Raw genomic sequence first — 12660 nt, 5'->3', positions numbered from 1 at the left:
GGAAATATAAGTAAAACTGATAGATCTCTATCAAGACTGATCAAAGAATAAAAGAAAGAAAAGAAATGAACTACAAATACAAAGAATGAGAAATGAACTACCGCTACGAATTCTATAAAGATTAGAAAGCCCAAAAGAAATAGGGTAAACTAAATTCATCCTACTTATGGCATGAAATTCAGTAACTAAGATGAAGATTATATATTCCTTGAACAGCGCAAATGCCAAGGTTCACTCAAGAACGAATGGATATTCGGAATGTAAGTACATCTATTAAAATATTTAACTCACACTTTAAAATCTTTACACAAAGAAAAGTTCATGTGTAAGTGGTTTCACTCGTGCATTCTTTCAAACATTTAAGGAACAAACAATGCCAATTGTACAAGATTCTTACAGAAAAAAAGAAGAGAGGACATTGCCCGACCCATTTTATTGTACTCACATCACTCTAACACCAAACCCAAAGACATTATGAGAAAAAAAAAATACAATAATCTCTCCCTGGGAGAGACGCCCCAAAATCCTTGTAAAATCTAAATAAGTCAGTCTTTACCATCATCACAAGAGGTTTATTCCTGGAATTTAAGATTTTGTTAAACCCTGAAACATTGATCAATATAGGTCGTTAACAGATGGCAAAGAGCATATGATTAACTCATAGATGTAGCAAAATCAAGTGACTAGATTCAACTCTCAGTCATGACTTTAAAAATCTCTGTAAACCATGACTATAAGGGAACTTCTCAGTCTGATAAAGGGCATGCACAAAAATACTACAGCTAATATATTATAAATATTTGTGAGCCTTCTGTTTTTGAGTATTTGTATCTATGTAAATTTGCCTTGATTTCTTTGTCAGAAATGGTAGTATAATTCAGTAGGTTTTTATGGTAAACACTGTCCATAAAAATAAATAAAATATGGAAGGTTATGCAAATAGTCTATTCAAATCAACAGGCTAATATGACAGATTTCCTAATGTTGTATATTTAATTACAAAATAATCCATTTTGTATCAGATGTTAAAGTACAGAAAAACAGAAAATAAAGAAATGGCCATTGATGTCACTTAGTAGTCGGTCTTTTTAGACTTTTGTTCACACTCCAATGAGAGTAATGGTCTATTTATTTAACAAGGATGAGATCCTACTATATGTGTTGTTCCGCACTTTTTTTTTCATTAAAAACATGTTGTAGAACTGTCTCTGTGTCGGTATCTATAGATTTACTCTATTATTTTTGGTAAGCCCACAAGTTGGTACATGTTAGTGTATAAATTAAAGAATTCAAGCCTACAAAAGAACTTAGCATCCTTATTATTTTTTCCTAGTTTTAGCTGTGTCTATAAAGTTAATTACAATAGTCCAAACTATTTTGGTACTAAAATTAAAGTAAATTTCAGTGTCTTATTAAAGGATAGCTGATCCACACGAAAGTCCACTGGAATGAAATATATGGCAGGAAGTTTATATACTGGACAGTTTAATTCAGAACATTTTAAACCTCATTATTTTAAAATGTACTACATTCCCACCCTCATTACAGTGTGGTATAAAATGTCCCTAGAAACTTCCTGGCAGATAAATCAGAGAAAGAATATTATGATATAAGATGAAAAATGAGGCCAAACTTATAAATCCCTTAATACTACTCATAAAATCTTAGACTACATACTTAGTAGACTCAGTAATTTTTCAAAGTAAAAAGTAATCTGACATTACAGGGTTTATTTTATAATTGCCTAAAAAGTATTTTCCTAGAAGTAAAAAAAAAAAAATCCTTTATTTCTGAAGTCTCCTGGGCTATGCAGCTCTACAGAATTAGTTTCTTTTATGTAGCTAAAGTTAGTAGTGGAAAGGAATCATATAAGAATAATGAAGTTAGACGTAAAAGCTTACCCAATGCTTTCTCTAAAATCAACAACAACAAAAAAGCAAGACTCTGACCTTCAAACCATGCAAGTTTACACATTTTCAAAGTCCTTAGCACAAGCAACTACTAATTAATTTTCCACTGCTCAGATTGTGCTGATATATTTCTGTCTATCTCTTTAATTCAAGCACATTTTAAAAATTTCTTTAAATGCTGAATTATTTCAAATCACATGGAAGAATTTTATAGAACAAAATTCTTTCAAAACTTAAACCTTATACAATCACTTTAGAATAAGTCTATTGAGATTATAAATAATGGTGTGAAAGAATAATAATTCCAGTTCATGAACTCATTTATTCTCCGACTTCCCCAAGTATCTTGCCTTAAAAGATTAAACTCATTTTATTATATCAATTAATATTAGATAGTATATTATTTTTAGTTCATGTCCAAACATGGAAAAATATGTGCAGTGGCACAGACACATAAAAATGGTTTATTTAATCTGTACTTGTGGGAACCAAGGACTACAGAAATAATTAACATGTTTGATAGAATGTGTTTCTTAAATGTTTCTTGTCACCAAGTTAAAGGTATTTTTTGAATGGGAGTTCTTATTTTAATGCTTTATAGATGTTCATGCATAATACTTTTACTTCCATAAAAACAAATGTCAGAAAATACAACTGAAGAATAGGTCAATCTCTGGAATCGAAGAAATATGTGGTATCCTGCAACCTCTGGTTTATCCAGAACACCCAATGTGTGATATACAAAATTCAACATTGAATAAAGGATCATCACAACAAAGAAATGTTGATAACTTAGTACCTGATGAATTCTAAACCATCAAAAGAACAGAGCCTGTTTTTGACTCAATGCTCTTTATCTTAACAAATGCCACCATCATCTTCAGCTGCTAAAGTCAAATGGAGACAAACCTGCCATTTCCTTGTCAATTCTCATATATCATTTTGTCAGCAAAAAGTGCCTACTTCCCATACATATTTCAGATCTTCCCTCTGTTACTGCACTTGTCTTAGCCTCCATCCTATATCCCCTTCACTACTGCAGGAACCTTGCACCTGGTTTTTGGGCTTCTTCTCTCAGCCCCATACTGAGTTCTCTGCAGAGAAGCTGAAGCACGTTTTTATGCTTTAATCAAATCAAGCAAGCACATGTTGTTACTTCAGCAGTTTACAGATACTGGCAGCTGTTTTCTGTTCTGTGTTGTTCTGAAGAAGTCTGAGATGAGTTGGGACATTCCCTTATTAGAAACACTCAAACCAAAAAAAAAAAAAAAAAAATCTTGCTTATTGTGCCTTAATATGTCCACAGTGTTCTCATTATCTTCTGCTTTTAGTGAAGGTTTGTGTTTTCCAGTGAGTAGACAAGCCATTATCTACTTTAGATAGTTTTTTTTGTCATTTGTAAACATGTTTTGTTGTTGTTGTTCGCTCTGTTCATATCTTTAGTCTGGCTTCAATGTGTGGCAGATTTTCTATAATCATTTATTGTTCTCTGACATTTTGATTTGTGTGATTTCCTGGTGTCACTAATTTTTTTTTCATTTGTATGTATGCATATAGTATTGCTTTTCTCATTGGGTACAGTTTTAAATTCTTCTTCAATGTCTTGCTTGAGTACTATCAGTTCACTTTTTGTCTCATTTGATTGTCTTTACCTAATTCTTCTTTGAGCATCTTTTTAAAAGAAAGAACATATTATTTTTAATTTTCTTGAGATAACAGAAGTATATGAACTTTGCATTTATTTAGGGTAGTGATTTTTTTTTCTTCCCCAGAGACACAAAGATTTACTTAGGGAAGCAGACACACATTCCAGGAGAATGAGAGCCATCTCCAGAGGAAGAGATGGCCTGTTGGGGGTTGTACTTAGAAGTGTATTCTTCACCTACATTTTCCGTATGCTCTTTTTCTTTCTTTTTCCTCCCAATTTTTCTAAGGAGGTCTTTTAAATTTTTTGCCATTATCTTGCAATGGGACATTTCCTGCTGAAGCCAGGTGGCAAGAGTCAAGAAGAAATGAACTGGTTTGGAAACTTCCATAGGGCATACAGCCCGAAATAGTCCCAGCCTCCTACGTTTTCTTTTCTTGCTCTGGCATCAATGTTCAACTTTCAGTGGGTGATGAGCTCCCACCTTCCACCTTTTTGAGATACTGAGTGCTTGCTAGTGCTTTCTCCCCCTGTCCGCTTTATTCCAGGAGTGCTTCTGGGATGGAAGGAGAATATTTAGAAGTGGATTGCCTCCCCGTTTCGAGGTTCTCCTTCTGCAATCCTACCGCTACAGTGAGGATCTGAAGTCAACCCAACTCTTCCAGGAACATTCCCCTCCTCTCCAATAGAACACCAACAACCCTAGTTCTCTCTGTTAGTAGGAACAAATTATCACCCACCAAATGGCCTTTCAGAGTAATGATACTTTAAGTAAATGTTTAGAAACTTCTCCCACCAAGTACCCGGGATCATCATTGATTTTAACTGAGCCTTACAGAATGATATTTGAGAATGCTGGATTGTTCTTTGTTATACATTTCCATGGCAGTTTTTGTTCAGTTAAAACTGCTGCCCTTAATATGGTATGTTTTAAGTCACATTTCTAGATCTTACAAGTAGTGGCTTGTCTGACAGTATCATATGAAGTTGGACTTTATCATGATTTTGTTCATTGGGCCTTGAAGACAGTCAAGATAAATTTGCTTGGGCTGTACCTACTTTGAATAAATTACATGAATTGAATGAATTGGACAATAGATATATCTCCTTTTTACTTTGTGCTATAATGGAAGGTTGGGACAACTTTCTACTCAGGGCATCCTCTTCTCATTCTAAAACACAGGAGGCTAGCCATTGCTGCTGGGTTTCAGCTGAGATTAAACTCTGCTCTGTTCTTGTGCAATTAGACTAATTAGTTTTGTGTCCAAATACCATAAAAGAAGAACACACTTCTTTATGTATATATATTTTTTAGTTATCGTTGGACACAATACCTTTATTTTACTTATTTATTTTTATGTGGTACTGTGGATTGAAACCAGTGCCTTGCACGCACTCTACCACTGAGCCACATTCCCAGCTCAAGAACATACTTCTTTGTTCAAGTCTATGTTCTAGATCCTACCTACAACCTGTGTGGAGCCTGTGAATCCTGCACCTGTCAAGTTACCTGCAGTAAGGAGCTTAGCGTCAATCTGTTATTACTGTCAATGACAGAAGAGATAGATTTTAATAAGCAAATTCCTTCAGCTGTATTTTCAGTTTTGAAACATACAGGATAGTTTAAAAGAACTAATCCCTACATAGCAAATAGCATAAATTAATAATTATGTGAATTGTTTTTTAATGTCTTTAAAGATTTTTAAGAACAATCAGTTCATTTGAAAACATCAAATACAGAAAGCCAAGTACTAATCTTAAATAAAATATCACTTCTAATTACAGTAGACTTACACAACTAAAGATAGGGAAAAAAAAACTATGTGTAAGAAAATAATATGTCATATGCACGTGACAGTTATAACATGTTTAAGGTTCAACATATTCTTGGAAGGACGTATGACACTCTAAAAAAATCTTTCATTCACTTATTGCTTAAATTTTAAGGCCTATATGAGATGACTTTGGTCCTTTGTAAGGTAAAATGGAGGTAAGTGTAAGGCTAAATGTGGATAAAGGACAAGAGCTAGAAATCACGAGATTCTCAAAATTACAGCACTCAAGAGCCATGTGGCTGACCTCATGGCACCCCAGGAAGTACACCTTCATTTCCCACAGTTATCCTGTTTATAACAAATTATGTTTCAATCCCTCTTAAGTCATGAAGTCATTATGACTGCATCAGCGATGGTATCATTATGTTCAAGACTTTGGAAATGACTTCGCTTGGATAAAATGAACCATGTTTGAGAGCCAATGTTAAGTAACTTACAGTTACTGTCCACATAGCTCAGATTTAGTTTTAACTTTATAAAACTTTTCAGTTATCCTATAAAATGATCATTATTATAAGAGAATCATGACATACATAAACTGTGTTAATGTGTTATTTTTTCATGCCCTATCTATTCCAAATTAATTTGGCTCAAGTATTTGAGAAGCAGTCTAGGAATTTAAAGAGAAAAATGAAATCACCATAAGATGCAGTCTAAAAATAGCCTGAATTAAAGATTATTATTTAATTGAAAACTTTCCGATGATGCCATGATTTTGAAATAAAGCAGAACTTTTCCAGACATTTTAACCATATGGCAAATTTCACTTTACTCCCATTACTCTGTTAATCCATTAGATTTTAAGGCAAGGAGAGTCCAAAAGTTATCTTTGCTATATAAACAAAATCAAATAAGTAAGTCTTCAGACGTTACTAATTCTGGAAGAACATTCACAAAATTTGAGATCAGAAGACAAAACTTATTTTTTTTTAAATAAAAGTGTTCTGAAAACCCAGGCCCCTCTGACAAAATATCAGAGTAAAGAAGCTTAAGTATAAATACAAATGAGGAAAGTAAATAATCTGGGGATGTTTTGGTTGAAGTTAAGGTCTTTTATTGGTCTGAAATGAACTATTTCTTCCTTTGAAATAGAGAGATTTGGAAGTATTTCAATATTAATAGCATTTATCAATCCAAAAGGTATTTCCTAAGTATTTACTATGTGCCAGGCACTGTTCTATATGTCTCAGGCACAAATGTGCAAAAAGATTTCTGCCTTCTGAAAACCTACATTCAAGCTAGGGAAAATAAAAACAATGAAAATAATAAATAGGTATCTTAGAAGGTGAGAAATATTATTTAAGAAAGTATTATTCTATTAAATCCCATCAATATCAATGTAGAAATAGAAGCAGTATTTTATAATTATTTTTAATTATTAATCTATGAAAGTTACATGGTATTGTATACATTAACCTGAGGGAATCTATAAATAATAGAATACACTATTCAGAATATACTATAGTGCATCTTCCTATAGGAGAAATTGTTGCATTCTTTAGTTGCATAATGAGACTTTGTATTCACATGACAAATACAGAATTTTATTGTCCCTAGTGAACAATATTGCCATTTAACCCAATTTTCTTTATCAAGGTCTTACATGTGATGATTATCATACAAATATTACAAGTCACAGATGACATGGATATTATATGTGAGGAAATCACAGTTTCCAATCTGCTGAGTTATCGATCATCCCCTAGGCATCCCTGTAGTTCTGATTTGAAAAGAACTTTCACATAAACAACTATTTAAATACAGGCTGAACATCCTTTAGCTAAAAGACATGAAACAAACTAGAAGAGTTCAGATTTTAGATTTTTTTCAGATTTGGGAATACTTGCCTTTCCATAATGAGATCTGCCTTAGGGATAGGACTCAAGTCTAAACACAAAATTCATTGTTTCCCACACACCTTATATCACAACTTAAAGGTAATTTTATACAACATTTTAAAGAATTTCATGCATTTGACTATTGACAGATGAGGCCAGGTGTGGAATTTTCTACTAGTGATGTCATGTCAATTCTCAGAAAGTTTTGAATTTTGTATTATTTTGGATATCAGATTTTCAGATTAGGGATGCTAAACCTATTATAAAACTATAAAGCTAACATTAGAGGCTACCATGAGGGATATATTTACCAAACTATGAAGAGTACTCACACTGTATTATTGAGCTCTCCAAACTGCAATTTTTATTTGGGGGTTTAGAAAGCTGAATTGCTTTCAATTATATGCCATTTAAGTGGATGGGGTTGACATCATTTTTGCTTCTGACATTGCTTATTAGCATCAACTTGAAAGACTTCAGGTCTATATTTGTATGTGATTTAATAATAACAAATAAACCTAACTCCCCATGTCTCAAATATGAGTAATATCATTTCTTGGAATAATACAAAAAAGTCATTTCCATTTTCTGTCATCCTACTGCTATATGATGTGAAGGTAACTGCCATTGGAGAGCTCACTAGAGAAAATAATCCCAAGCTTCAAAAGCTGATTTAGTATATAAGACATGGATGGAAATTGATTAAAATTATTATTACGAGTAAATAGGTAACAATTTCTGGCTAATTGGAATCAACTCCTATAACATCATCAGGTCCCTGATCTGGGCTTAATATAGACACCAGGTCATGGATGTGGCTGTGGAGTTCCAGATGAGCTGGAAAGAAGATTGCAACTGAGCCAGGTCACAAGGTCTGAAATGGCTGCAGTCATGGAATGAATTTGCTCTTTGTTTTTTAAGATACTCCTGATAACAATATGAGGCCAAATTATGATGATTCTCTTCTCCTGATACCTGTGGTCAGGTTCTCATAACTTGAATGAAATTAAGAGAAAATGTGTTTTTCCTGGACATTTGCATGTGTTTCGTTGTGGGGTAAGAGTTAAACCATCTGGATGAGGATACAGAGTGGCTGATCCTTTGATTGTATGAAATATTTTAAATTGTTGTTTTTAATTTCCCTCAATTTTTCCTATCTCCCTCTCTTCTTTATTCATGTCAAGACCTGAAACAGTTACTAAGTAGCAAAAAGACAAAAAGACAAACCATCTCTAGTAGGCTTGCTAAGGAGACCTCTCTTGGAAATAGGAATTGTGTTAAGGATTATCACCTGCGGTGCCAAGTTCTCCAACCCAGTCAAAGGAGAGGTGAGAGGTGGGTGATTGTGCAGATAGGAAGAGACTGACTCACCTTGGCAAGCTCCTGTGCGAATGTTGGGGATGAAGCCCCGCCGGCAGGGCTGTGGCTGGGCTGGACACATCTCACAAGGATGACCCCATGCCCGCCCAATGGTAGCACAGCACAGAGTCTTTGTGCAGACTATGCCTGTCAGCTGCCCTTGGCACATCTGGTTGTTGACCTGAGTGAAACAGGGGCCGGTCCTGTAATCTGGAATGTAAAAAAAGATGGGAAGACAGGTTTTATGATTATACACTAATCTTGTAAGATAGAACAGAGACTATTTCTTCTGACCAAACTTAACAACAAAAGGTAAGAGAGTTGCATTTTGAAAATTCAAAATTTTTCCACCATGAGAAGTGCATTAAGAGACTTCAATGTATTCTACACTGGACACTGTAAATAGGTGCTCGTGGGCTGAATCTGGCATACAGATGTGTCTTAATGACTTGTATAATGTTTTTAAAGAATATAAATTAGTAGCCAACATTGTAAAGCTAAGAAATTTCACACAAAATTTGTATTTCTGGCTTTTCTTGTAAAATTGGAGGTTCTAGCCACACTAGGTCCACCATGCTATGTGTTTTTCCATTGCAGCCCTCCCTATAATTCCTTGGGGACAAACCTCTTTACTTACTGAGATGCCCCACCTGGTCCCTGGGGGCAACTGCATGAGTGACTCTTCTCTATCTAGCAAAGACTTTAGTTTCAGATTAGGGGATAAGAGTTTAGAAAATCAAAACGAACCAACAAAAATAGGCATTTCCATAGCACAAATATATTCTGGCAGTCTAAATTGCCTATAAATGTTGAGTTCTAACAAGATGCTTTCTGTTTGTGTGTCAGTCTGTTTAGTTCTATGGTTAACTCAATGAGGAAGACAGTACTAATGAGACTCATGCTCATGGATTCTTTATAGTCAAGTTAATCTTATATAATCTCTGTTCTCTAGCAGATGACTATCAATGTTCTGCTCTGTTATGACAATGATTAAAACCTTAGTAGATGTCATATGTGATACATAAATAGACCCTCCTATGAATAGTGAAGATGGTCCATTTAGTCCTTGCATCTCCAAGTGTGGTCACAGGACCAGCAGCCTCTGTATCTCTGAAGAGCTGGCTAGAAATGCAGACTCGGGCCCAGCTCCAGGTCTCAAAATCCAGAATGTGCACTTTTAACAAGCTATTCAGAAGATCCATGTGCATCTTAAAGTTTAAGGACTGATTTAGGATGCAAGCAACTCTGAGACTGGTGCTGACTATTTTTACTCTACTCTTCTTCCTGCTATCATTTATTCCAATTAACCTTTAGGATGATCAGCAAGTATTCATTAAACAAAACTAAATAATGAACTAAATAGTTTTTAATTTGAGTTCTATTGTTGCTGTTTTGAAAGACACAAGAAATCACACAAAGGTCAGTTTCTTGAGGACTGACCTTAACATTTGCTACATTTGCTTTTTACTTTTTAGGTACCAGGGATTTTTAGGTACAACAGAAATGTGGGGATAAAGCACCCCAACCCCTAACCTTTCTTACAAAAACTGTAGGCATGGCTTATGATATAGGGAATACTAGAGACATTATTCCATTTAAAGAGGAAAGCTAGAACAAGTTTATTACATATTTTTGTAAGAACAAAACAAGTTCATATTCAAAAGAAGAGTCAATAATATTCATATGATTTTCCTGAAAAATTGTTACTGGGAAAACCAATCTTGGATAATAATTTTACACTCAAAACCCTAAGTTAGGAAGGTGAAGACAGCATATAAAATGCTGCTGGATGACAAAAACACAATGGAAAGCAGTGAAAAACTTATTTTTTGATGGATAATGAAGCTTTTTCTTAGAAGAAAAGAATATTTTCAAAGCTCAATATAAAGAAACAAAATCAAGAATAGGTAACTTTTTTTGGCAATTGGTTTAATGTTCTTTTACTCTGCAGCTGAACTTCAACAAAAATAGCTCATTTTAATCCCCTGCATAAGAACAGCAGATGTGCTGGCTGCAAATCATATTTTTGAAAAAGACGATCTCTGGCATATACGTGAAGATATGTCAACTTATAAATAAGCACGCTTCCCATACCACAGATTGCTGGGTCAGACATTTTTAATAATCTATTCTATTGTCCTTCAGGCAATAACTGTTTGGTCATTTAAAATAAATATTAAATTACATATTGTATTAAATTCTGAATATATGGGGAAAGTCTATATTTTCACAAAAATATATTTTTTTAATTTTATATTCATGCATAAATACTAGGCTCATATTCTTCTTACACTTCTTGGATTCCCAGAGAGAAGTCTGCACAACCTCCCTCTAACCCCTCTCTTCAGGAAATCAACTTTCTAGGAGACACATTCTTTCTTCTAACTATTGTAGCTTCTTAAAATTATATCCTCTTAACATGGTCTCTGTGGAGAAGGGAAATATGTGGACACAGACAGCTGTTTGTCCTCTGCAAATGACCTCTGGTGTTGAAGGCACTGATTAAGGTAGCACCAGACTCCCATCCCAGAAATAGAGTTTACCACTTCTTAATTTTTCTTTGCTTACATTTTCCCCCTTAAAAAGTGTGATGAATCTATTTTCTTAAATGATGATATTTTGTTTTCTGGTTAGCAATTAATTACTTTATTTATTTTTTATTTTTTAGGTACCTGGTACTTTACCACTGAAATATATCCCCAGTTCTTTTTATTTTTGAGTTTAAGACATAATCTCTTTAAGTTGCTAAATTGTGGAGGCTGGCCTCAAACTTGAGATACTTCCGCCACAGCCTCCTAAATCAGTGGGATTATAGATATGCACCACTGTGCCTGCCTAATTACTCTGAAGTTTAAATTTACAACTATACCTGCTTATTCAAGAAGTGGTAACGTGTAAGAACAAATGCTAGAATATAAAAAAAGGAATTTAAATTTCCTGATCAGATGAAAACATCTCATTCCAAACTCTACTTGTGTTTTAACTATGAACACAAAATACTCCTAAAAATACCTTAATTGGTTGTTATTGGTCATGCATTGTTTTCCTCTGAGTCTCACCATGGGCAAACTATTATTGTATACCAAGCTAACCCTTTGTAGTCAGGGGTGTTAGCAAAGAATGAAAGGCAAGAACTTCTCATGTACTTGGTATCTTGGAGCCAGTGGACTGGAAATAGATTATATCCTTCCTTATATGACCAAGAATATATTGTTTAAAATTAGTCTGTGTAACATAAATATATTTTGATTTCCTAACATCTGAGTGAAATGCAGCATTTGGACTTGTTTAATACCATTTCACTTTTTATTTACATTAACAATTGGTCAATCAACAAGTTCATAAAAAAACTTTGGGTGCTGATTATTCCCCCCACCCCCACCCCCACCCCCCAAAAAGAGCTTGATTAAGGTGTACTTCACATAACCTAAGTACACCAGTGAAATTCAGTGATTTTGGGTAAATATTTTTCATTGTTCAACCTCACCACAGTTCAGTTTCAGAACATTTTCATCACCTCCAAAAGATTCCTGGTGCCCATTCTTATCCCTGGTCTCAGTCAACTACGAATCTGGTTTCTGCTGCTATAAATTTGCCTTTTCTGGACAATTCGTATAAAAGAAATCATATACTACGTCAAGCTGAGTGTGAAGCCAGCCACTGTGAGGAGTTTCCCTCAGAAAGGAGAAGAAAATCTTCTATTGCAGACTTCGGGAAGAAGGGTAGGAAGCCCAGGGATGTAGACGAGTTTACATGGTGGAGGAAAATGAGTAATATTCTGATACCTTCTATTTTTTTCTATGAAATAGGAGGTGGTAAGAGATCTTTGGTGGGGTTGAGTGGGGTGTCAGGTCTTGGAGGTTCACTGAGATGGCACTGAAGATAACAGAAGAGTGAGTTGACCCGAAAATCCACCCAATGCACAGGTGACACCCAGCACCTTGCTATGGTGGAGAAACAATATGACTTTATCACCAGACCAGTTGGTTCATTTGGTGACTTTTTCTGGGCAACTGAATTCACTCAGAGGAGGGAGTTAGGGTGATGTTAACATATTTTGAAATGTTACAGAC

General features: G+C 34.6%; 1 protein-coding gene across 1 annotated transcript in view; it reads right to left on the bottom strand.

Moving 5' to 3' along the window:
• Fbn2 (fibrillin 2) overlaps positions 1 to 12660 on the bottom strand; it is a 217949-nt gene that overhangs the window by 146458 nt on the left and 58831 nt on the right. Inside the window, exon 6 of the mRNA XM_026415046.2 lies at positions 8600 to 8797. Within this exon, the coding sequence (XP_026270831.1) occupies positions 8600 to 8797 (198 nt within the window). The remainder of the gene's footprint in view (positions 1 to 8599; positions 8798 to 12660) is intronic.

This window comes from Urocitellus parryii, chromosome 1, assembly GCF_045843805.1.
Source record: "Urocitellus parryii isolate mUroPar1 chromosome 1, mUroPar1.hap1, whole genome shotgun sequence".
NCBI lineage: Eukaryota > Metazoa > Chordata > Mammalia > Rodentia > Sciuridae > Urocitellus > Urocitellus parryii.
This window is presented reverse-complemented; position numbering and strand designations above follow the sequence as displayed.